The sequence below is a fragment of the Acinonyx jubatus genome, chromosome B3 (assembly GCF_027475565.1).
Source record: "Acinonyx jubatus isolate Ajub_Pintada_27869175 chromosome B3, VMU_Ajub_asm_v1.0, whole genome shotgun sequence".
Taxonomy (NCBI): Eukaryota; Metazoa; Chordata; class Mammalia; order Carnivora; family Felidae; genus Acinonyx; species Acinonyx jubatus.
In genome coordinates, this window is record NC_069386.1 from 110,278,835 (window position 1) to 110,306,026 (window position 27,192).

General features: G+C 36.8%; 1 protein-coding gene and 1 long non-coding RNA gene across 17 annotated transcripts in view; both read left to right on the forward strand.

The window, feature by feature from the left end:
* The first annotated feature begins 8,089 nt into the window (after positions 1-8,089).
* GPHN (gephyrin) overlaps positions 8,090-27,192 on the forward strand; it is a 618,401-nt gene continuing 599,298 nt past the window's right edge. For 2 of the 16 annotated variants that reach the window (XM_027065951.2, XM_027065959.2), the window contains exon 1: positions 8,132-8,764. In XM_027065951.2, the coding sequence (XP_026921752.1) occupies positions 8,701-8,764 (64 nt within the window). In that variant the 5' untranslated portion in view covers positions 8,132-8,700. Of the gene's footprint in view, positions 8,765-16,436; positions 18,148-27,192 lie in introns of those variants that run through there. The other 14 variants (XM_027065953.2, XM_053224581.1, XM_027065952.2 and 11 more) reach the window with 13 other exon arrangements.
* On the forward strand, positions 19,244-26,659 carry LOC128316059 (uncharacterized). Its single transcript, XR_008299480.1, has 2 exons — positions 19,244-22,982; positions 23,332-26,659. It is a non-coding gene; the product is annotated as an uncharacterized LOC128316059 (long non-coding RNA).

Consider the following 27,192-nt stretch of genomic DNA (forward strand, 5'->3'; position numbering starts at 1 on the left):
TATGATGTGCCTTCATTTTATAGAAGAGGAAACTGGAGTTCAGCTTTGTTGAAAGAGTGTCCAAAGTCCCACAGTTAATTGGGGATGTTAACAGTTAGGATAGTTACCAGAGCTCAGGTTTTCTTAGTACCAGTTCATATTCCAATCTAATTCATATCTTTCCTCTCTTGACCACATAAATAACAGGTTCGGCAGCCCAGAGATAGTTTCATGTTCTCCCAACTGAGTAAAATGAATATGTAATCCATATTCTGTTTCAAGAAAGCCACCTCTGTACTTATCTAGTCCTTGTATGCTTCAGCAGTCCTGAGAGACTTTCCAAGTCAATTGAATTAGAGCAATGAGAGCTAAAGTCAAGAATATAAAATCTGACTGTACACTGACTACTTAAATAAGTAATTTAATTTCAGGGTCTTAGATTCCCAATTTTAAAATTGGATTAAAAGAGCACCATTCAAATGTTTTAAAAATCATATGCCCATTTTTTGTTTGGCATTCAATAGGTTTAGATGAGTATCTGACCTTTCCCCGTTTTTTCTTCATTAACTAAGGCATGAAATAAACTAGTTGTTGGGAAAGATTTATCCCTTCTTACACAATGAATCATTTGCCATCACCAAAGTATCAAAACTGTATGTTTACTATCAGTCACACTTACCACCTTTCCTTCAAATCTGCCAAATTTTTCAGTTTCTTCAAAACACAAAACGGAAATATCAAAGCCTTTTATCTTACTTTGTAAAACTTCACATTGGACTCTGCTTTGCACTTCTATGGCAGTACAAAGTTATCATTTGGGTTGGCTGGATATTTGTGAGTATCTGCATTTTGATAAATCCAGAATATAGATCTTACCTTTGTAGGTACAAATTTATTTGGTCAACTTACCCAACAGATCAGCAGCTCATCCAAACTCCTCAAACTCCCAAGAGAATCACTGATAAATGGAATCAATTTAAATTACAATGATGGCTATACCTTCCAAGGTGGTTGGAATATGCCTATATTTAGGGCATTCCCATTTAAGAATTAAGTTATTAGGGAAACTGAATTAGCAATCAGAAAGTATTGATGGAATTGAAACATTATTACAGTTTTATGTACACTCATAATATTTCAGTTATGTTTCTCTGAGAATAAAACCTCTGATTCTTGACTGTACTTGGGAGATACTTCTCAGTTTTAACCTCAGCTGAGGAAAACTTTGTCCTGTTAGTAATACATTTACAAACCATAATGTTGGATAGTACTATTTTTGTAGCTTATTTATTTTACCTTGACTTTTGAACTATTCAGGGAATATTTGCTAACATTTCACTTCCAAAAGTTGCCTTTTTGCAATGACCACAAAGTGATTAGAAATGCTTGTTACACTTCTTTCCTAAATGAAATAAGGCCAACAACAGGATGATACTTTCGTCTTTAGTCTAGAATTGCAATCATCAAAAGGACATGTGGCAGTATGCAAGCATATTGCCTTACACTTTTAGATCCAGGTAGAAAATCCAGCTTTAGTATGGTCTATGGTCACTTGACTATGGTCACCTTGTGTGGTGTCTTCTTTTATAGGCAGAGGTTTCTGAAATCTGTCACATGCCAAGGCAAATTTCTAACAGCCCCTCTGGCACATTGGGAGGGGCTTGTATTGTTCACAATTCAAAGTCTCTATTACTTCATATGTTCTGTATTTAATCATCAAATATTAGGAGTTGTAAAAGAACAAGTTTCTATGTTGGAAAAGGATACTTGCTCTGTAACCAATCAATCCCACAGCAGGAGATCCACAGAAAGATAAATGTGAAATGTAATTACTATATGGTAAAAATGAGTGGTCATCAGCTCTACTTCCTTCACATATTCACTTATGCTTTATAACATTTCAAACTTTAAGAATCATTTTAAGCCAAAACACTGTTTAAATATTCCTATATATCACATTTCCTCCAATTATTAGTCAATCTAGGATAGAATGAGGTTATTTAGGCTAACAAAATAATTTTCTTTCTTTTTAAAAATAATTTTCTTATTAAATGTGGTATATATATATACAATGGAGTATTACTCAGCAATCAAAAAAGAATGAAATCTTGCCACTTGCAACTACGTGGATGGAACTGGAGGGTATTATGCTAAGTGAGACTAGTCAGTCAGAGAAAGACAAAAATCATATGACTTCACTCATATGAGGACTTTAAGAGACAAAACAGATGAACATAAGGGAAGGGAAACAAAAATAATATAAAAACAGGGAGGGGGACAAAACAGAAGAGACTCATAAATATGGAGAACAAACTGAGGGTTGTGGAGGGGATGTTGGAGGGGGGGGATGAGCTAAATGGGTAAGGGGCATTAAGGAATCTACTGAAATCATTGCCTCACTATATGCTAATTAATTTGGATGTAAATTTTAAAAAATAAAATATAAAGTTAAATCACAAAGTTAAAAATAATAATAATTTTCTTATTGTATATTGCTTTTATAGAGACAAATATATTTACCTAGGATAGCTGGGCTTTAAGCTAAGTCTGATATCATGGAAACCAATTAATAATAATAATTTAGGAAAAGCATGATGTTTTTCATTTTTTTAAAAGTATAAAACTTAAACTCAAACCATGTCAGTTTTCAAGCTTCAGACTATTTTTTCTTGGCTTGTGTATACTGAATCCTAAAACCTGAAGGCCTTATAGACAGAGTGCTTTTGAGAAATCAAGTAGTTTCTAGGAACCTAATGTTACTTTTTGATTTAACAATCTCTCTTTCCTTTCTCTTACCTGATAATTCCTTCTTCTTCTTCTAGCAAATACTGTCCTCCTCTTCTATGGTCTACCCTTTATTTGAATTAAGGAAGGAGAAAAAACAGTGTTTTCTTTAGAAATTTGACTTTTCCCCTCCTTGCTTCCTTCTTTTATAGATAAGTAGACATAAATAAGTGATGATTGTGTGTAAGTTGTCATGACATACCAGGAAAAGCTTCTCTATCTTCTGAATGATAACAGGAGATAATGTGGGTGGTATTAAACATACAAATTAGTGTCCTCAGAAAAGAATAAAATCTGTAGTAATGGTGGAGAGAGATAGGAGTCTGTAAGAAGAGTTGAACTAACTGTGAACCTATCGAGGCACTAGCCTTACCTATGGTTCCTTGATCCCCCCTCCCTTGGTGTTAGCCATTTGGTAGGGGTCAGCTGATCCTCATCCTCTGGGTGAGTACATAACTGAGGCCTAACCAATAGGGTTAACTTGCCTTAGTGTAAGTACTTTGGGGGTGGGGATATGACCTAGTTCTATGGTTCTCAAGATTTTTGGTTTCAGGACCCCTTTACACCCTTAAAAATTATTGAGGACTCCAAAGAACTTTTAAGTAGGTTACATGTATAAATATTTACCATATTAAAATAATTTTTAAATATAGAAATATACAAACACATTTCATTAGCTGTCAGGGTGATGATATCATTGCATATCATGTAGCCTCTGGAAAAATTCCACTGTATCTAAAGAGAAAATGAGAGTGGAAAGACAAATAATGCCTTAGTATTAAGTATGAAAATATTTTTGACGTTAAAGACCCTCCAAAAGGGTCCTGGGTTCTCCAGGTGTCCCCAGACAAACTTGATAACTACTGATCTAAATTATTGCTTACAAAAGACAATACCAATTTTGCCACTATGTAGGAAGAGCCAATATGAGAAGTAAGTCAACAAAGGAGAAAGCATAGCTGAAAGATGGCATTTTTATGACCTGGTTTCAGATTCTGACTCTAGCCAACCCTGAAGCTGTATACATGTATGGAATTCATAACTGCATGAGCCTTTTGACTTAAACTAGGATCAGTCACTTGTAGCCAAAATGTTCTTATACATTTGGAGTAAAAAAAATATGAAAGAACTAGGCAAAAATTATTCAAGCAGAAATCTGGGCAGCAGAAATACAATATCAAAAGCCCAAGGAAAAGTTCAAATTTGTTTTTATAAACATGGCAGACATTGGAAAACAGTGTCCTAATTGTTCTCGAATAAGCGCCATCAAACTCCATGGACACAGTTGTCCATGGACATGATAAATGGCTCAGCTTCACTAAAAAATAACAAAGGCATCAAAAAAAGCAAAATGTCAATTTCATTAGTAGGAGTGTATAAACTTATCTCACCTGACTTTGGAAAATTCTAACTAGAATTTTTGTACTGTGTTGAATAGTTTCCCCCCAATTTCACATCCACCCAGAATCTCACAATGTGACCTATTTGGAAATAGGGTCTTTGCAGATGTAATTTGTTAAGTTGGGGTGATACTGGATGATAGTGGGCTCTAAATCAATGACTGATATCCTTACAATAAGGGCAAGTGAAAATACATATAGGCAATAAAGCCATGGTGGCAAAGACTGGAATGATGCAGCTACAAGCCAAGGAATGCCAAGGACTGCCAGCAACCACTAGAAGCTAGAAAGAGGCAGGGAAGAATTTTTGTTTTTAAATAGTATTTATTTATTTTTGAAAGAGAGAATGAGCAGACGAGGGGCAGAGAGAGAGGGGGACAGAGGATCTCAAGTGGGCTCTGTGCTGACAGCAGAGAAGCCCGATGTGGGGCTTGAACTCACGAATTGTGAGATCACCACCTGAGCTGAAGTCAGACACTCAACTGACTGAGGCACCCAGGCGCCCCCCCTTTTTTGTTATAGAAGCATATTTATTGATATGGAAAGATAATCACACTATACAGTTAGAGAAAAACCAATCAGGAGAGAGAATGGCTTTGCTTTGATTTTAACTTCTGGGCTCCAGAACTTTAAGAAAATAAATTTCTATTGTTTTAAGCCACCCAGTTCATGGTACTTAGTTATGACATCCTAACTTAGGAACTAATACACTGCCTAACTCAGCCCGTCTAAAATTCATCTTGACTATAATCAAGCATCCTTTGGGGAAAATAATAGGTTAAAATCAACCAGAGTTTCACCTTGTACCAATTTTTGTTGTTGCTGTGCTAAATACACATAACAAAATTTACTATTTTAATCATTTTAAAATGTGCAATTCAATGGCATTAAAAAAATTCAATTATGTTGCACCCATTTTTAAGTGACTGTTTTTTTTTTAAATGTTTATTTTTGACAGAGACAGAGACAGAATGCGAGTGGGTTAGGGGCAGAGAGAGAAGGGAGACACAGAAGCAGAAGCAGGCTCTAGGCTCCGAGCTGTCAGCACAGAGCCCGACACGGGGCTCGAACCCACGAGCTGCGAGATCATGACCTGAGCCGAAATCGGACGCCCAACTGACTGAGCCACCCAGGTGCCCCTAATTGACTGTTTTAATTGTGGTCATTAGCCTATCAGGAAAGAGGGAAGAATCAAATAAGCCTTACAGGGAGAATAATCCATTGCCAAATTTGTTCTTTCTCACATCTAACATCAATGAGGAGAGTCTGACCCCAGAAAAGCCAGTAAGCTTTTGCCTTATACTGAAATTGTAATTAACCATAGGAAAACTCAAGTACCAGGAGGGCTAAGTGTAAACACACTTTAAGTGTTACACTAAATGGAAACACAACTTTTATTCATTTAGTAACTCATTTGTCTTTCATCTTCAAAATGAAAATCATTATGAAAGTCAGATGCTTATCTTTTGTTAATTTTTAGTAAATGTAAACCCCTGTTGTCTTCATTACTAAAACCTTAATAGAGACAGTGAATCCTTGGGACCTTCTAATCCTTTAGGTACAAACTTTTTTTCACTTTTTGTTTCCCCTTTCCCCTCAGTATATTCCTGAGACATCTGTCAAAATTTGGAAATGCTACTCTCTTCTTACCAGAAAAATTTTTTGTTATAACGCTTGTTTCCAGGGTGAACTTTGAAGAAATGCCATACTATACAGCAAGAGTAAAAAAGCATGTGCATACTGCAATATTCATTCAATAAGCAGCAGTAAAAGAAAAGTCACATTAGGGACACCTGAGTAAGGATGTCTGTCAGTTAAGCCTCGGACCTCAACTCAGGACAAGATCTCGCGGTTCACGGGTTCAAGACCTGTGTCAGGCTCTGTGCTCACAGCTGGGACCCTGAAGCCTGCTTTGGATTCTATGTCTCCCTCCCTCTCTGCCCCCTCCCCTGCTTGTGCTCTGCCTCTCTCTCAAAAATAAACATTGCAGGGTGCCCCAGTGGCTCAGTCGGTAGAGCATCTGACTTCGGCTCAGGTCATGAACACATGGTTTGTGGGTCGGAGCCCTGTGTTGGGCTCTGTGCTGACAGCTCAGAACCTGGAGTCTGCTTTGGATTCTCTCTCCCTCTCTCTCTGCCCCTCCTCCGCTTACACTCTGCCTCTCTCTTTCTCTCAAAAATAAATAAAGATAAAAAAAAACATTAAAAAAGTCACATTAGACAGTAAAGTCAGTGAGTTCTTCCTGTGCAAATTCTGTTACAGTTTGCTAAATTTAGCAGAGATGAATACACTTGAGGAAAATTGTTGGAAGACAAGCACATATTATAGTTGTCCAATTTAGTTCTATTAATAACTAGTTTTTTTCAGCAATTTTAGTAGTTTCAGCAAACAAACCTCCATATATGTTAGGGTTAATTAAATTTTAATGAATTTCACCCTTATTACTTTTATAGATACAGGAAGTCCCTTGTTTTCTGTTATTTATTGTGAAAGGAAAATACCAGTTTCTTTCTACAGATAATTATAGAATATTCTAAGTTGAGAGGGTGCTTATTTAGTCTGCAACCTTAAAAACCCCAAACTTAGTTTAAGGTCATAGAACCTATTAGTAGGCAGGGTTAGAATTTCTCTAAAAATTCAAGACATTTTACAACTATTTCAAATTTGAGGGAGCCGTGGGGAATAAAGATTGCAAAGGCAAAAGATTGCAATATAGACTGCAAAGGCAACAACGTAACAAACCATTTTCTTGGAGGTATTTTCACATATATCTCTCTCACTTGAAACTAGTTTAGAATCTGTTGGCCACCAGGCTCTATGGTGATAGATTATTAAAGTGGCTTTATGATCTGCCTTCCATTTTTTATCTACCATAAAAAATACTAGCAATGCACATACTCAAAAGAAATTTTACTATTTTATCCCACCTCAGTTTCATCCATCATCTACTTTGTATTCCCATTATTTAAAATGAAATACAAAACAATATGAATCTTCAGTTAGAGGATAAGTCCATGTTTCAATGGCACAATAAAAAAACATAACCATCAAATTGAGATTTTAATTGCGTACAAACGTTGATTATACATTTTTGACAATTTGCTTTTCATTCTTACGCTCCCCAAGTTTTTTATCATGGCTGAGAACATTAGGAAAAAAAAATATGTGTGTATTATTTTTTTAATTCCCAAATTGAAAAGGCTAGAAAACAACAAGAAGCCAAGGTGAAATTGCCAAAGGTGATTAATAATACATTTATGAAAGGTACATGAAAATAAGTGACAACAAAAACTATTTTTATGGTAATCTCACATCCTACAAATGATGAAATGAAACTCAATTGTCACGGCCTGGCTTCTACTTCCAATCTTTCGATCGTGGTTCAGGGGCGAGGAACACGTTGTTCTCATTCTCTGAGATTGGTGCTTTTCATCTAAAAGCAGAGACCGTGGTGGTGATGGAGCGTAAGGCCACGAAACCACGGGACACCGGGAGGAAGAAAAGCCAGGTATCCCCATTCAGGATGCTCTGCTTCGCTTGTGAGGACCGTCCTGTGGGTACACACTTGGAAATGGGATCCTAAAGCAGAGAAGAAATGGAAATCCTCCGGCAGGGCGAGCCGACTGACGAAGCAAGCGGGAAGGTGAGGCGGGACAGGATAACTCCTTCACTACGGCGGGCTCTCGGTTTCAGTGGCCACCGTTCTGCCACCCACGTAGCTTTCTAAGCCACTTGCAGGTTTCCTGGCGCTTTCATGGGGTCGAGCGGCTGCACGAAGAAGCCCCGTATGCTGAGTCCTTTTCTCCTCCCCTTGGGAGAGCGGCTCCACGGCTCGGAGAGCTGGCCCGCGACTAACGACGACGCGCTGGCTCGGCAGGGGATTGCTTCTGTCTGGGGCTCGGCTGAGGCGGCGTTCGCGTCCCGCGCGCACCCGCTCCGCGTTCTCCAGCCAATCCGCCGCTACTCGCGCGCCCAGGAGCGTTCCTCCGTCCTTCTCGGGCTGGGCCGCCTCCTTCCCGCTCCCAGTACTCTGCAACCCGAGCTCTCACACCTCCCCTCACTCTCCACGAGTTCCACGCCTCGCGGTGTAGCTCCGCCCCTGTCCCCGAGTCCGCCCCCGCAACCCTCCGAGCGTGTGCACTCCTTTCCCTTCACTCTCCTGCTATCTAGCCGGTCTCGGTCTCGCTCTCCGCAGAGCGGTCTGGGTCTCAGCGGCCTCGTCGGACGCCTCCGCGCGCTCTGCCCCCTGCGGCCCGCCCCCCGACCCCTCTACCGCAGCTAGCCTCCTCCGACCTGGACGCGGAGTCGCGCGCTCTGACTCCGCCCCCCCCCACCGCGGACTCGCGCACTCCCGGCCGGGCCTCTCCCCCGCGCAGGCCGCGGAGCGCCCGGCCGCCTCCCCCTCCTTGCCCGGTCGCCGCGAGCTCCCCGGGCGCTCTCGCTCTCGCGCTCTCCGAGGCGAGCGCGCTCCCGGCCCGCGCGCTCCGGGCTCCGGCTTCTCCCGGCTCCTGTCAGTGCGGTGACTGCGCTGGGAAACATGGCGACCGAGGGAATGATCCTCACTAACCACGACCATCAAATCCGTGTCGGAGTCCTCACAGGTAACCGGGGGAGGAGGTCCGGGACCGTCGCGGCCGCTGTCCCCGACTAGTCTCAGGCTTCTCGTCTGTGGTGACTCTTCTCTGCGGCCTCGGGAGGAGGGAAGACTGAGGAGGGGGACGGGGGGGCGCGTTTTACAACCGCTGAGAGCCGCCGGAGGTTGGGGTGTTCCCGCGGGCCCCCCAGGAACTGGGGCCGGCCCGTCGGATATCAGGCCCCAGTGCCTTCGCAGCCGAAGTCCCTGGCCCCCGGGGACTGAGGGGCTGGTGCGGCGGGCGCTGCGGGGCTCCTTGCTGCCGGTGCAGGCGGCGGGATCCCGGCTCCGCAGCTTGAAGCACGCCGCTCTGACTGGCCGGCGCGCTTCCTCCGCCAGTGCTCGTCTTAGAGAGGGGGGATCCCCGTTTCCACCCCCTCCCTCCCCTCCCCCCTCCGCTGGCGGCCCCGCGCTGCTGTAGCTGTGCTTGCCCCGGGCACCGGCCGGACACCACACTGGGGAATATCAGGCGAAACTCTGCTGTGCCTCAGGCTACCCGTCGCCCGTCGGGCATCCCCTCAACCACCCGTGGGACACCCCTTGTCTGTCCCGAGAGGTGGGGGATCGCTTGCACCCAGACCTCGGAAAGTGTCTGCATTCCGCCTTCCCCAGCAAAGGGCCCTCTCTCTGCCCGCCTCTTGGTTTTCTTAGAGGGACGGGCTGCACCCTGCGGCCGGGGCTTTTTATTTGAGAGGGTAGGATTCCCCGACTTGGGCTTCTCTGTCCCCCTCCTTTCTGGGAACCCCCCTCTCCGGTTGGTCCCAAGGCTTGTGAGCAGCGCACTTTTCCTGGGTCTCGTCCCTCCCTCGCAGAAGCTGTGTGTGCTCTGCATGTCTGATTCCGTTGCGTTGTATTTGGGTAATATCCCTCAGTTCGGCGGTAGGCAGTTGCTGCAGGGCATGACTTCCGAGATGAATAGCAAGCCAATTTGTTGGGGGTTCTCCTGTGGTTCTGTAATTGGCAAGGTTTGTGTGTAATTCAGTGGCGAAGTGGGGGTTAAAGAACTATATTTGGAATCTGAGGGCTTAGTTTGGAGTGAAGGAAATCCAAGGCACACTTGCTGTGATTTTGGAAAAAGAAGAGATGTAGACGGGAATCCTTGTGTCTCCCTAGTCCCCCGCCCCTCACTTCTTATTTTTTTTTCTCTTGTCAAATTCTGACAGGTTGAGACGGTGCTCGAGAAGGGACTAAATTGAATGAGACTTGCTTTTATTAGGTAGGAAAAAAAATCTCTGTCGGTAGATATTGAGTGCTAAGCTTATTTGGCTGCTGAGTTTTATGAAAAGGAGATATCCGTGGCACCCCTTCCTCTCTTTTAAGTAAAAGGGTTGCCTTGCCGTGGTATTCTTTCCAGATGTTAATGGTGGTTTGTTGAATTTTCCTAATTGAAAGCCCCTGGGATAGAGAAACTAGTGTAAGCCAGTTGCAGGGAGGGGAAACCCCCCCCCCCCCAAAAGCAGATGATGCGCTGTTCTCTTCTTTTGGTGCTGAAACTGTTGCCTTGTGTGAAGATTCAGTTGTATCAGAATTCTTAGAGTTGACACTGCTGATTTTCAAAGAATCTAATCACGGGTGTAAAAAATGTACAGCCTCTATCAGCCTTCAACTTGCTCTTTACAGTTCAGCCAGTTTTGAAAAATGATAGAGTAGTAAGAGTGAAGCTTAATAGAATCCAAAGTATTTCAGCTGTCCATGGAAACGAAAGGTCAAAGCTGTTTTCAAGTTAAACCATAGCGTTTAAAAAAATTTTTGTTGTTGTTGTTAATTTAAGCTTTCCCTAATAGTTTTATTTAGTGAATCTTCTTACCTGGGTAAAGTGACACAGTAGATAGGTGTACAGAATGCTTTGAAAGATAACAGCCCTTATCTCTATCCCTACAGTACAATAGGGATAATATTGGTATGGAAACAACTAAAGAAACAATGTATGTAATTATTGTGCTGCTATTTAAATAAATTACGGTGTGTTTGAGGGCTAAGTGTAAAAGGAATTCCATTCCCAGATGAATTAGGAGCAAACGTGACTATCTGAAGGGAGAATTTGGTTCATTTACTAAAGGTAAGAAGAAACTGGCATTTCAAAGGGGAGTTGAAAGTCAGTGGCAACCTTATAAATGAATATATTGTGAGGATGAGGTTCTTGAGCAGAATAAAAATGAAATGCAAGGACCTTGAAAAGCTTAGGTGGAATAGGTAGGTGGCACAGGCAAGATGTCAAGGAGAAAACTTTGGCAGTGGAATTAACAGTAATCTGGAGAAGCTGTCTCATGAAAATGAGGTACAGTAGTTTAGGGGGAAAAGTCTAGGGTCAAGAATAAGGATCTAGCTGAAGGAACGAAAAAGGAGTTTCAGAATTGGAAGAAATGGTAATGGAGGACAATAGTATGTGATGATAAAATGGACATGTGAAGTCAGAAATAACTTATGTTTTTACTTGAAAAGTTATAGTCAACTTCGACAGAGCCTGGAAACAGAAGAATCAGAGGAAAGAACACCAGTTCTCAGTCTGCAAATAGAGGATGTTTATTACAGACAGCTTAAAATTTGTGGTCTTGATATTCCATGTGATTTTGTGCAAGAAAAAACCCTACAAAAATGAAGCTATGTTGTGTGATTTTGTGTCTCATATAACTTAAAGTTTCGCAGTTTTACTGTGTAAAAGTTTTCTTTATTGAACTTAGTACTATGACTTCATACTTAAGAAAATTGAATTAAGAGACCTCACTTAAAATTGTGATTTTATGAGTTATAATTTGTGGCTCTCTTAAAGGCAGAGAGCGTGTTTTAGAAAATATCTTCTACATGCTTCATGATAATAAGTATTTTTATCTATTTTTAAGAGGTGATTGAGAGTATTGTCTACCTATGCACACATTTTACAATGTGTTTGTATTTTGGTGAAATTGTGTTGTCATTTCTCAAGTCTTTAATTGACTTTCATTGTGACATTTTTTATTATCTGTTGAAAAATCATATGTATACTTTGAAACTTCTCATCCTCTGTATTTTTTTTAGTCTTCATCTTGGCTATGAATTTTGCAAATAGATGTAGTATGCAGTCTGTTGAAATTCTCATCAAATATTAGAATTTTGAAACAGTGGTAGGAAAATATTTAGCAGAGGCATTTCTTTTTGCTTAATGGTCTTGAATCATTTTGGACTTGAAAATTAGATTATAATAATTAGTGTGACATGGCTATTTTAGTTATGCTAATTATCAGGAAAATGGGAACATTTAGGTACATAAAAATTGGTTATCACGGAAACATTTTAGGTTTATAGCAGACTCATTATATATTAATGTGTCACTTTTCACCTACTTTTTTCTATTTCTAAATAAACTCTTTATCCAGGGAGCACACTAGTTCTCTAACTGTTAAAGCTTCACAGAAACATCAGGAAACTAATGAATGCATGCATTTATATAATATAGAGAATGAGAATAGGGATCTGTAATCAGTAGAAGATATTAGAACAAATATAAGACTAGATAATAGAGATTAAAAATTGTAAAGTAGAACACCAAATATATTACATATAGGCAGTATTTTAGTCATTCATAAATAAAGTCATTCAAAATATTTAACAGATTCTAAACCGAGGAGATTATAATCATGTAAGTCTAGAATTGTTGAGGCATTTATTTTCATTCCTCAAGTTTATCCTTGTACATTTTCTGAAAAGCTTATTTATTGATGTTTATAAATCTTTGTTTTGAGAATAGGTGTTGTCATTAACTATGCAAATTCGTATTGCAAACCAAACTTAAATTCTACTGAATGGAATTTTGTGTTCAGGCAAACATACCAATATTGATCTGTATGACCATTGTTAAAAAGAATCCTATTCCTCAAACTAGGTCATTCTTTCACGAATTTTTGGTTGAAATCAACGTATTAGAGAATTAAATGTTTAGCTAAAGTAGGAAATCATTAATTTCTAATGAATATACTATCATCACTGGCTAACAACCTTATAAGCTAGCAGTACCTATGTTATATATTAAGAGTTTTAACTATATTAAAATCATGTATGACTATTTGACATTAACTGAGGTGTGGAGAATCAGCAGTATGTTGCTGGGGAAGAAACAATAAGAGTCTAATTTTATTCTTACTGGTGATACATTCGTATTTAAGGTGAATAAAGTACTTTGTGAAACACTCAGTAAAATAGATAAAACTTATACTTTCCTCCTGTAAATAGGATTGAAGAACAAGGAAACATATTTGGAATTTGAGCTGTTTAAAAAAAAAAAAGAGATCCTAAAAAAGAAGCAATGAAACCACAAGAGATTTTTTTCCTTCACATCTGGGCAGAGAAGATAAATACCACAGAAGAAGAAAAGATTATTTAACCTGCTCAAAAGTATTTGGGACTGTAGTTAGTATGGATAGCATGCAGTCTTGCTTAATTTTTGAGCAACCACCCCAAAAGCAAAAGTCTAATGAAGTATCTTCATGTAGAAGTTGTATCCAGGTTGTTCAATGAATTCATAAGTGAATTTGTGTTCAATATATTAATTTTAATTAAACTTTCTTAAATTTTATAATTAAACAACCCGATTATTTTTACAGTTTTTCCAGTAAGTATGCATTTTGAAAGAATGGAATTAAACTTACTATATGCTTTAAAAAAAATTCCTAATTTGAAAAATAAGGGGGCAAGGAAATGAGATGTGGTAAAAAGGGGCATTATACAATTTGTGTCCTGCTTTTCATATTGGGTACATGATATTGTGTCAAGGGATACTCTTTAAGGATTCTAAGTCTTAGAATCAATTTTAGTCTTACTAAGTCTTAGTATCAATTTTACTTGACAATGTATAATTTAAACTGCTTTAAGTATGTGTAAATTAGGAACAGAATGTAGAATTCACATGAATTGTTAAGATAAAATTAGAAACTTCAAAGAAATTTCAAGTAAACCCATTTTACAGCTCCAGACCTCATCAATCTTCTCTGTTATTGGTCCTTTGACACCAAAAATTTAAGGAGCACTGGGTCATGGGAAGAACACTAGAAGACTGGCTTTCTAATGCTAGATTGGCCAGTAAAGTTTTGTAATATTACTTAACTCTTAGCTTTTCTTACCACTAACCAGAAGGAGTCATTCTCTAAGATCACTTTAAACTCTCATGGCAATGTTTCTATACTTTAGCATCTTGAACAACTGGAAAGAGAAATATAGGATATCAGACTTAGTTAATATTTTTTGTCTCAATGAAAATCATGATGGGAGGGGTTAGAAAAATGCAAGAGAATAAAAAACGGAAGAAAAGATAAAATTTCAGAGGTTAAGTCCTGTCAGTGTAAACTGAAGGAAAAATATTTAGATTTTTTTTCATTTGGAAATTTTTGTGTTGGGGCGCCTGGGTGGCTCAGTTGGTTGAACTTCAGACTCTTGATTTCTGCCACATGTCATGATCAATCTCATGACTCATGAGATTGAGCCCCACGTTGTAGGACTCTGCTGATAGTGTGGAGCCTGCTTGGTTTTCTCTCTCTTCCTCTCTCTCTGCCTCTCCCCCTCTCATGCTCTGTCTCTCTCAAAGTAAATAAACATTGAAAAATTTTTGTGACATTGATAATCCTCTGTTATCAGTAGTGTCAGTCTTATACTTAATTTCAGACTTAGCTCAAGCATTACTTCCTCAACAAAATCCTAGAAAATATTCTCTACGATGATGTCTTTGTTTTCCTGCAGTATTTATAAATGTTGTCTATACCCTGTAATCATGTATATGTGGGAGGCTACAAGGTATAGTTTTAAAAAAAGACAAAAGTACTTTAGAGTCAAACAAACTTAGATTTCAGACCCAGATTTGGTCTTTATTTTGGGAAGTCATTTAATCTCTCTGAATTTCAGTTTCCTTCTCCAAAATGAGGATGGCAATACTTATTTCACAGAGTTGTAAGAACTGAGATAATGTATGTGAAAATGCCTACCATATATGTCTAACTTGGAGTGTATATTTAATAATCTTCCTTTTCTCATCATATGTTGCTTTGATGCAGTTTGGTAATGTCTTGTATAAACATCTTAGTCAAAGTAGGTTTTAAAGTTCTTGAAACAAGATTGTGTGCTTTACGTCTTTTGTGTCCTTTTGTTGTAGCACCTATTAATGAAGTAATGGCATAGGAGATGTATAATAAAGAAAATTGGGTGGTGTGACATTTATATAGTGGCTTAGGAAGCAGCTACCCAAAAACACTTAGGTTAACCAGAACTTCACTGTTACTAGTAAGAAGACAGTTCAGGGGTTTAGTATTTTTCTATATATTGCTAGTAAGAGGATGATATTAATAATGTGTATTTGAAACATTTTTATACTGTCAGGTTTGATATATTTGCTTCTTAGTTGATGGGCAAGTCTTATGAGGATTATTTTAGAGTAATTTTATAGTAATTTTTAAAAATGTCATCTTAAAAAATGAAAAATTTATAGGTTGAAGAAATTCTGAAAATGTTATTTTGAAGGTCAGTTCTGATGGTCAAAATAGCATAAAATAGGAATCAAGTTCTACGTCTTCTATGACTTTCAAGACACTTAACTGCATTTTACCTCTGTTTCTTTAGCTTTGAGTGGGGGTAATTATGCTTACTTAATAGAGTTAATGTGATGAACAAAGGAAATAATGTATTCAGTATTCAACATCTATGTGCTAGGGTCTGTGCTAAAGTGAGGGATACAATAGTGAATAAGACAAATACAGTCCTAGTCCTTTTGGAGCTTATATTTTAGCATTAATAGGAACACGCTATTTAGTCAACTTGGATATTGACAAATTCATGCTTCATTTATGTTGCATTTCAAGGAATAAAGTGCTTCTATATTTTCTTTTTGATGTAGATTACTTAAGTATAAACATCAAAACTTTTCGTGTAAAGCCATTTTTGACACAAATTTTTAAACCATTACATATTTCCTACTTTCTAACATAGAAGATATTGAACATAATTTATTTTTGTTCAATCAGGTTTAAGTAATTATAGCTAACAATTATCAGGCCTATATACATGGTATAAACATGTTCAATTTGTTCTAAGCATTTGGCGCCTGTTATTTAATCCTTATGGCCTTTATAAGTTGCCCTTCACCTTCTAGTTTCTAATCTACTATACCCTTGGGAAGTACATGAACTACCTTGCTAAGAATTAAACATGGTAGCATATCCATTTAGACTTGCAGGTCTAAAGAATGATTGTTTTCACTTTTGGGTTGAGGGCATTAGAGAAGGAATGGTTATTACTATAAGACCAAAAGAAATTTACATATTTCTTTGTACTTTGACATTTCAGGATCATGGCTAATTGTGTCTGCCTGATGCTGAAAATGTTAATAAAAATGCAGAAACTCATGAAAGGAAGAGACCAGCTTGAGTGCTAAGTGGAAATGTACTGTTAAGTTCTTTTTTTTTTTTTTTTACAAACATTAAGAAAAAAGTATACTTAGAATTAATGATCTTTAAAGTCTAATTCAGGTTAAGAACTTTTGGATATCTTGGACACAAGAAATTGAATAGGGTAAATACTATTTTCAGACACAAAAAGGATGAAACATTAAAAATGTGATCACCTTTTCTCCCTTCCACTTAAGAGTCAATAGTGAATTTTGATCCTAATGCAAATTTAAAAAATTATGCTATGATAGCATTGATGTCTCTGTGATAGTAGTTACATTTGAATTTAGTTGCAAATGGGATAGCTTCTGAATACTTAGCATGTTGTTAATGAATTTTAAAAACTTATGGAGTATGTTTGTGTTATTGTAAAATATGTAACAGTACAGAAAGGTAAAGTGTAAAATTAAGCCCTACCACTCTACTTTCCCAGTCTCTTTCTCTCTAGTGTTAATCATTTTTAAGATTTTTAATTTTGGGGTGCCTAAATGGCTCAGTTGGTTAAGCATCTGACTTCAGCTCAGGTCATGATCTCAAGGTTCATGAGTTCAAGCCCCCCATGGGGATCTCTACTGTCAGTGCAGAGCCCGCTTCAGATCTTCTGTCTCTCCCTCTCTGCCCCTCCCCCACTCACTCGCTCTCAAAAATAAACATTTAAAAATAAGAAAAAGATTTTTATTTTTGTTCTTCTGTATACAAGCATATGTTTATTACATCAGAGTTTGCAAATTGGCAGACCGATGGCCATAACTGACCAATACACATGATTCATTAGGTCCTGGCTGTGTTTTTACAAAAAAGTGTGTTTCAAATATTTAAAAATATATTTCATATAAACCCATATTTTTAACTTTTTAAGACTCAGCAACATGGCAACCTCTTTTTCATATGACAATAGTTGGTTAAGTGGTTGTCCCCTGGAAATAGAGCATGTGTTCTCCAGTTTCTCTCAATTCCCACTGAACCTATTTATATTCTTTACCTAGCTCTGTCATTTGAATTTGTGATCTTCGCTCATACATAGTATTCTGCACCTACCACCCTTTCCAGCATGTCTTGGACATGTTTTTGTATTAGTGAAAATAATAATAGTTAACTTTTTTGAGAGCTTACCAAATGTAAAATGCTTTTCTAGAGCCTGTCATAGAGCCTATTAATTTAATCCTCATAATAGTATCACTGTTTTACAGTTAAGGAAATTATAGCAGAGAAAGATTAAGTAATTTGCTCAAATTACTGTGATGGGCGAAATTTAAAGGCCAAGCCGCAAGTCGAACCCATGTAGTCTCTTCCTAGAGTGTGAGCTCTTAACACATTATACTTCTTGGCATGTAACAATTAGTTCATATAGATATTTTCTTTTTATGCTGTATTTAATCATCAGTCATAGGTTATTCTGTATTTAATCATCAATCCTCAATTGATGAACGTTGAGATTTCTAATTTTTCACTGTGACAAATGTTGTAGACAGTAACATTGTACATTTATCATTGCATATTTGTGAGTTTTTTTAAATGTAAGATTAATTACTCTAGACTTTTTGGGTCATTGGTATATGAATTTTAAAATTTTGATAGAAATTAGAAACTTGCCTTCCAAAAATAATGTATTAATTATAATTAATATTCTCCTCTTCATTTGGTATGATCTTTTTTGTTACTTAACTGGTTCTTTTGAGATCTCTTTCTTGAATTACATATGTGGATTAGTACCCTTTTACTGCAAATGACAGGTACCTAGCTCAAAATTAAGTGAAAATGGAAAGTTACTAATTTACGTAGCTATGTAGGAGTATAGAGGAAGAATTGATTTTAGGATCTCAAGCAGTGTGATCAGGGAATTAATATAATCATGAACTCTTACTCTTCATTTCAGTGCTTTGTTTTCCTGAGTATGATGCAAGTTGCTCCTTTGTCCTTCTTTGAACCAATCATTATGACTAGGAGAGTGAGTACTTTTTTTCCCTAAGAATATAGTCTATTACATCTTTTCCTTTTTCTCCTGCTTTCTCCTTTTCCTCTTTCTCCTGCTTCTTCCATGAAAAGGGTTCTCTGGCAGATAGTTATTATAAATTCAAACTGGAGCAAGTTAAGTTGTGAGAATTAGTGGGCTAAACTCAGGACCCCTTAATATCAATAGTGGCTAATTGATTTGTCAGTTAACTATGACTGACTTCCACTTCTTCATGCTGTGTTTAAGAATGCTTATCTAATGACATTTTAGAATAGTAATATACGTGTAATAGTAAGATTTTACTGGTTTTTACAACAGCCTTTTTACGTTACTTTATTTTAAATTTATGATCAGTTATGGGTCTTTAGTCTTTTTTTCCTATGAACAATCTCTCCCAGTGTTTTCTAAATTTTGTTCTAGCAACACTTCTCTGGGAAATATTACAATAGGTATGGTGTGAAGAGGTTTTTCTTTTCTTTTCTTTTCTTTTTTTTTTAATTTTTTTAACGTTTATTCATTTTTGAGAGACAGAGAGAGACAGATATGAGTGGGGAATGGGCAGAGAGAGAGGGAGACACAGAATCTGAAGCAGGTTCCAGCTCTGTCAGCACAGAGCCCGATGTGGGGCTTGAACTTACGAACTATGAGATCATGACCTGAGCCGAAGTCTGACGCTCAACTGACTGAGCCACCCAGGTGCCCCAAGAGGTTTTTATTTTCAAATAAATTTGAAAAAAAGTGCTGTATAACATCCCTTCTTTTGGAGATTCATAATATATTAAAGCATATTAGCATAAAAGACATGAGTGATATTATGGTTGTGGATCCTGTTGAACTTTAGTGTTTCTAAACTTTTTGAGAATGGAACACTTTCTCAAGGCACACCAGAATTCAATACTTCTTTGGGAAATTGTGTTTTTTTCCCCCTATAAATGGTCTTCCGGAAGTCCGTGTAAGACCCTTATATTTTTTCTTTTAGCTTTTTGCTGTAGAAATAGTGGTTATCTATAATAATCTCCACCATGAAGATTTTTTTAGTTTGGATTTGTATATATATATATGTATGTATATATACACGTGTGTGTGTGTGTGTGTATATATATATATATATATATACACACAGACACATTCAATTGCTTACCAATTCCCATTTCTTTTTTTTTTTGTATTAAAATATTGACTGAATATATTATTCAGAAAATCTGTGATAGTGAAAACTAGAAAGAGCAATCTTGTTTTGTTATTATTACATGAGAAAGAACATTGGATCAAATTGTTTCAGATTTTTCCAGTGGGAGTTTGGTATCATTATCTGTGAAGTGTGAAGTTGAAGAGATGCTCTCTAAAATCTCCTTCAGCTCTAAAATCTTATTAATCTCAAACTCAGAACATGCCTCATATTTACCATTCTATTATTGCTTGTATTCATGTTATCTACAATCTGTTACTGACAGCACAATTATTGATCTGAAATGCCTTCCTTACTTCAAATAGGAAAAATTGCTAGACATTGACACTGACATTCATACCAAATATAAATGGAAATAAATGTCTGTTACTTCCACTGCATAATATGTGCAATTTATTTCCTTCAATATCACATGCTACGGAGTTCAAATCACAAAGTGCTTAAGATTTGGAATAAACATTACATACATGTAATAACTGTCAAGCTTAGAAGAATGCTAGTGATTTGGATATATTGAAGTATTACATTTTTCTTCTTTAATTAACAGATATATATCAAGATCTGGAAAGCCAAGATTAGTACTCCTCCCCTGCAAAAAGTTGTAAATATTTTGCTTACATATTTAAAATAAAGCTGTTGTAAAAATAAGACCTATAATTCTAATGAACACTATTGTTTTAGGATCACACAGATACTTGGAATAGTGGGCTCTGGATTAGACCACCTGGGTTTATACCTAAATTAAATGAAGTTAAAATTTTGGAGTTACTTAACTTTTCTAAGCTATGGTTTTCTCATCTGTAAAATGGGGAGTAATACCAATGTCTGCCCTAGAGGGTTGTTGTGATAAGTGAGATAACTGTAAACATTTAATGAACGTGCCCACATAATAAGTACTCATTAAATGTTTGTTTATTGTAATAACTTTGAATGTAATTACCTTTATAAACATGGTAATGGAAATCCATAAATATAACTGCTATTATTATTTTATTATTATTTTTAAGTAAGCGCTTTTTGTGATGTGAGGCTTGACTCATGACCCTGAGATTAAGAGTTGCATGCTCTACTGACTGAGCCATTCTGCTACCCCACTAATACATCATTTAGATAACTGATCTAGTCATGGTTTATCTTCATGCTGTTTTTCCACTATTTCGTATTATCTTCTTTTAGGAGCAGCATTAAAGATTATTATTATACTGGGGTTGTCTTGATCTAAATTCTTATTTTCTATCTTAAATTTTGGGCTGTTAGGGTAAGAAGATGGTATTTGTAGTGTAATAACTAATGACAATTTGAGATTTTTGATATATACATTTAAAGTAAAGTATAGATGGGAAACTGTTTCTGATATTCTTTAAGTCTTATTAAGGTCTGTGGAGAAAACTGCCTCTACCTATGTGGGTAATTTAATGGAGTTCTATTCTATAGTAAAGAAAGTAGAAAAGTTTTAAATATTATACAAATGATGCAGTTATACAGGGTGGTAAAGCAATAGTAAAATAAAACTACATAGATGATTGTTGATTTGTAGAAGAGAGATTTTTAATTGGTAGATGAGGAAAAGAGTAAGCCCCAGGGATAAGGAGCCAAGACTTAGGCCTGATTGTGCTTGGATTGAAGTAACAATTAGTTGGGGTATAAGGCAAAGGAATATTATGTATAAAAAGGGGGAAATACTTATGAAATATCAGATGCCAAAAGAAAATCTGTAGAATTTACAGCATTGTGCAGATCGGTCTGTAAAGTATTATTAGGTGGAAAAAAACCCTGTCAACTATACATTATGGTGAAACATTCATGCTTTTCTGATTTTTAGTGCAATTCAGAAGTGGGTCATATCTAATATATGAGAAACTTGAAATGGAGATCCCCTACCTGCATAGTAGGAACTGATAAGCAAAATAATTATGGATCTAATTTTATTACTCTGTTGTTTTCCTGCCCATGATTAATATATTAGTCTGACTGTAGTCTGACTTGTTAACAAACAATACAGACCAGTTCAATATTGTCTTAGTCCTTTTGGGTTGCTCTAATAAAGTACCATAGACTGGGTGGCTTATAAACAACAGAAATTTATTTTTCATGTTTCTAGAGGCTGGCAAATCTAAGATCAAGGTACCAGCAGCTGATCTGATGTCCAGTGAGGGTCCACTTCCTGGTTGATAGACAGCTATCTTCTCTTTGTCTTCTCACATGGCAAAAGTGGGAAGGGAAGTCTCTGGGTCTCTTTTTTAAGGGCACTAATTCCATCTTTATGACCCCATCACCTCCCAAAGGCCTCACCTTCAAACATCATCGCACTGATTTTCACATAATGAATTTTGGGAGGACACAAACATTCAGCATGTGGCAAGCATGTGATTTGCTTCACATTATGTGAGGCTAAAACCACTAAATATTTATAGTGTCATCCATCCTTTGAGTATGAGGAGTTAGTTGTAAAGTAGGTTTACATTTTAAGTCATTTATATATTAAAAACACTTGCCAAGTACTGTATGATAGAATTTACCAAACTTTTTCTGTAAAAGGCCAGATAGTAAATATTTTGGGCTTTCTGGACTATATGATTTCTGTCACAGCTATTCAGGTCTGCCTTTGTAACATGAAAGTAGTCATAAACAATATGTAAATGCATGAGCACGACTGTATTCCAATAAAACTTTATTTATAAAAATGGATTGTGGGCCAGAATTGGCACAAGAGCCATAGTTTGCTAAACCATGCTCCAAGACATAGTCTGTGTTAGAAAAGTATAATTCCAAATTACTTGTATGTGAATTGAACTTTTATGTTAGTTAAAATTTACATTTATAAACCATCACAAAACTTAGTGGCTTAAAACTACAGTTTAATGCCTCTCACATTTCTACAAATTAACTCAGTGGTTCTGCTGTAGGTGGCATTAGTTGGGGTTCTGGTATAGCTGCAGTCGTCTGGAGGCTTAAATGGGACTGTTGTCCAGGGCCTTGGTTCTCCTACATGTGGATTTATCCACATGGCTGATTCATTAGCCTCATGGTGTGATGGCTGGGTTCCAAGAAGCATTCCAAGAGCAAGCATTATGAGAGGGAGGAGGCAGAAGCTGCCAGCCCAATTAAGGAATAGGCCTGAAACTGGCACAGCTTCATTTTCACCATTTTTTATTGGTCATAGCACTAGCCCAGAGTCACCGTGGGAAGAGACTAGGAATACTAGGAAGAGTGGTTAGTTGGGGGTCGTCAAAGTAACTGTCTATCGCAGAATTGTTCAAATTGAACTAGCTTTAGTAAAGAGGAAATTTGTTATAAGAATAATGGGGTGTCTAATCTCATAAAACCTAAGTATAGGATGAAGCCTTAGGAATATTGGATCTAGGGTTTGAAGGTCCTCAGGACTGTTTTTCATTTTTGCTTTCTTCTGTAAGTTTTATTTTCTTTCACCACAGATTTGCCTTTTTCACAATGGAAAAAACAGTGCCATCAACAGTTTCTGTATTATTTATATCTTCCCATTTCAGCCATCCAGAGAAGGACTGACTTTATTTTCACAGTTGTGTTTCTAAAATTTTTGAGGAAGAACTTTGTCCTGGACCAGTCATTTGTGATCAAAGGATAGAGGTTATGCTGTACCAACCATGTGGACAGGAGCAGGGTCAGTTAACAGAAAAATGATGCTGAATATATAATCCTAAAATAGTTTACTTATTTCTTCCCTAACCATCTGTTTATTAAGATAAAATAATTTCATAAATAATTTGTTTCCCCACTGCAGGACTGATTTACTTCTTTCTTCAGCTATCTGCCTACAGATATTTCATTTTTTGGAGAGTAGACTAAAGTAAGGATTGGGATTAGTTCAGTATCTTGAATATTCATAATAATCTCTTACTGCTTCGAGTAGGGGAGAGCAGCATTTAGTATATACTATCTCACTTTGCCACTGTTAATATAGAATCAAATATGAAAGTTATCTTACTGTGCTGTTACTCATTGATTTCCAGGATTGATTTGGCTGATCTAGCTGGCTAAGTGAGTATATTTTTCCTTTGGAAAGGGTCTACTTACATACATGAAAGCAAGTAACTATAAGGGATACCTGGTTGGCTCATTCAGTTAAGCGTCCGACTTCAGCTCAGGTCGTGATCTCGTGGTCCCTGAGTTCAAGCCCCGTGTCAGGCTCTGCACTAACAGCTCAGAGCATGGAGCTGGCTTTGGATTCTGTGTCTCCCTCTCCTTCTACCCCTCCCTTGCTTGCACTGTCTCTCTCGAAAATAAATAAACATTAAAAAACAAGTAAGTATAAGGCAGAGTGAAGAGCCATAATAGAAGTATAAGCAACATACTGTGGGTGCACAGAGGAAGGAACAATGAATTTAGACTGAAGAATGGCTGTAGGAGGGATGGTATGGTATTTTATTTATTTTATTTTTTTATTTTATTTTATTTTATTTTATTTATTTTATTATTTTATTATTTTATTTTATTATTTTATTTTATTTATTTTATTTTATTTTTTAATTTATTTTATTTTATTTTTATTTTATTTCTATAATTTATTTTTTATAATTTGCATCCAAGTTAGCATATGGAGGAGGGATGGTATTTTAAAGAAGGTAGTGTTTGAGTGGGGCCTGGAAGAATGAATAACCCATCCTGGGAAAAGCAAGGAAAGATAATCTGGCTGTCAGGTTTTTTTTGGCTGCTGAAGGGGTGGCACTAGAATGTCTTGGCTAAAGTAGATGAACTTAAATACAGGTATAGGAAATTCAGTATGAACAGCTGCATGACTTATCTGATTTAACCTTCCTTAATTAGAATTACAAGAGCTAACTTGGTTTTGCTACATTCAGGCCTTAGGTGACTGTGTGGTAGTTTGAAGTTTAAGAATTAGATTTTTTAATTAAGTAGTTTATCTCAAAGACTCAGATTTTTAGATATGGAACTTGAAGGATTATCTGGGCAAACCCATTCTACTAGGTAAAGAAACTAAGACCCAGTTAAATGACTTATTTAGGGTTACATGATAAAGTATGGGGCTAACACCCAGGGCACCTTACTCGTAGTCTTGGGTATTAAAAACATTATACAGTGTATCCTTTGTAGTAAGATGATTTACCCCAGTATACACCCATTTGAATTTCCTGCTGTAACATTTTTAAAATGTGAGATATAACATGCATACAGTTAAACGCACAAATGTTAATTGCACAGCATGATGAATTTTTCATGTATATAGACTCTTGTAAGTACCACCCGAGATCAAGATATGGAGCATTTCCAGCACTCCAGAATCTTCCTTCATGTCTTTTACTAGTCAATATCCATTTCCCATGCCACGCCCAAGTAATCACTATTCTGATTCTTGTCCTCAGGGATTACTTTTGCCTATTCTTGAACTTTGTATAAATAGAATGACTTCTGTCACTCATCATTATGTCTATGATATTCATCCATGTTGTGTGTAGCAGTTGTTCATTTTATTGCTATGTAGTATTCCATTGAATGAATGGATCATTATTCTTCTGTTAATAGACATTTGAATTATTGCTAGTTTTGACTATTGTTAATAAAGCTATTATGAATATGATTTTGTATGTCTTTTGATGAGTAAATTGCCTCATAGGTGTAGAATTGCTGGGTTGTCATTTCCCAAAAAAGTTTTACCATTTTCTATCCCCACCAGCAAAGGAAGATAGTTTCAGTGTTCTGCATTCTTGTCAAAATTTGGTGTTGTCAATCTTTTTACTTTTATCTGTCCTGGTCAGTGTATAGTGGTTTCTGATTTACGTTTCCCAGATGAGTAATGATGTTGAGCACCTTTTAATATATTAAGATATATTAAATATTTAATATTTTAAATACATTTTTTAATAGGGCTGTCTTACAGATTTGTAGGAATTCTTTATAATTCTGAATGTAAGTATTTTGGACATATATATGGCAAATATCTCCTTCCAGTCTGTGGCTAGTCTTTTCATTCTCTTAATAGTATCTTTTAATAAATAAAAATTCTTAGTATTAATGAAGTTTCATTTATTAAATGAGTAATTTACTCATTTAATTAACGTTACTCACGTTAATTTACTATAAGTAAATTAAATTTTATGTGTAGTAGGTTACTTACTTACTATAAGATCATGAACATATTCTCCAAAATTTTCTTCTAGAAGCTTTATTGCTTTCCCCTGTACTTGAACTTTTTTGGTGCATTTCAGATTAATTTGTATGAATGAGGCAAGGTAGAAATCAGTAGCTTTTTTTTTTTTTTTTTAACAGCCTATGGATATCCATTTGCTCCTACTCGATTGTAGGGTACCTTTGATATAAATCAGATGGCTCTGTTTCTAGAGTGTATATTGTGTTCCACTGGTCTGTTTGTGTATCCTCACACCAGTATTATCCTGTCTTAGTTACTAGGAATTTATACTGAGTCTTGATACCTGGTGGTATAGGTTTTCCAATTTTTTTTCTCCTTCAGTGTTTTTCCTTTTGAGGGGAGCTATACTTCATATACTAATACTAAATACATATGCATCTAGAATCATTACAATACAAAAATCGATTGGTATTACATTTGGGATTGCATTGAAGCTGTACATCGATTTGGACAGAATTGGCATCTTTAACAGTATAGAATCTTCCATTCTATAAACCTGTAGACATGGATATCTATCTGTTTACTTGGATAATTTTTAAAAAAATGTTTATTTATTTTGGAGAGAGAGAGCATGAGCTGGGGAGGGGCAGAGAGAGAGGGAGACACAGAATCCAAAGAAGGCTCCAGGCTCTGAGCTGTCAGCACAGAGCCCAACGCAGGACTCAAACTCACGAAGTGTGAGATCATGACCTGAGCCGAAGTTGGACACTTAACTGACTGAGCCACCCAGGTGACCCTCTATTTACTTGGATCTTTAAGTTCTCTCAGCAGTGTTTTATGATATTCAGATAATTCTATTTTATTTTTTTAATCTATTTTTTTTTTTTTTTGAGAGAGAGCGCGAGAGAGTGTGAGAGGGGTAGGGGCAGAGAGAGAAGGAGACACAGAATCCAAAGCAGGCACCAGTCTCCAAGCTGTCAGCCCAGAACTCAATGTGGGGCTTGAACTCAAGAATCATGAGATCATGACCTGAGCCGAACTTAACCGACTGAGCCATCCAGGTACCCCTTTGGTATTCAGTTTAGATGTCTCATACATCTTTGGTTTATGGCTAGATATTTGATGTTTCAAAGATGCTGTTGTAAATGATATAGTTTATTTAAATTTCATTTTCCAATTGTTTCATATTAATACATAGAAATACCACTGATTTCTGTATTTTCATCTGTAAACCACAACCTTTCTAATCACTTTAATATTTCATATTGTGTAGATTTTTTTTTGTATTTTCTATGCAGCAATATCATCTGGGAATAATGATATTACTTACTCCTTTCCAGTCTTTGTACATTTTTTCTTTGTTCCTTATTGCAGTGGCCAAGACTTTCAGAACAATGGTAATAGAAATAGTGATAGTTTTATTCCTAAACTTAGGGGAGAAAATATTTAGTATTTCAATATCAATTATTTTGTTGGCTGTAGGTTTTTGTAGATATCTTTATCAGATTAAAGAAGTTCCCATCCATTTCTAGTTCTCTGAATTATTAATGGCTGTAAGTTTTATCAAATGGTTTTCTGCTTTTACTGAGATAATCTGGTTTGTGTTTTTAAGTATGTAATATGATGAATTACACTGATTGATTTCAGTGTTAAACTATCCTGTTACTCCTAGGATAAATCCAACTTTGTCATGATGTATAATTGGATTCAATTTGTTAATATTTTATTTAGGATTTTTACATCTATTGATAAGAAATAGTAGCCT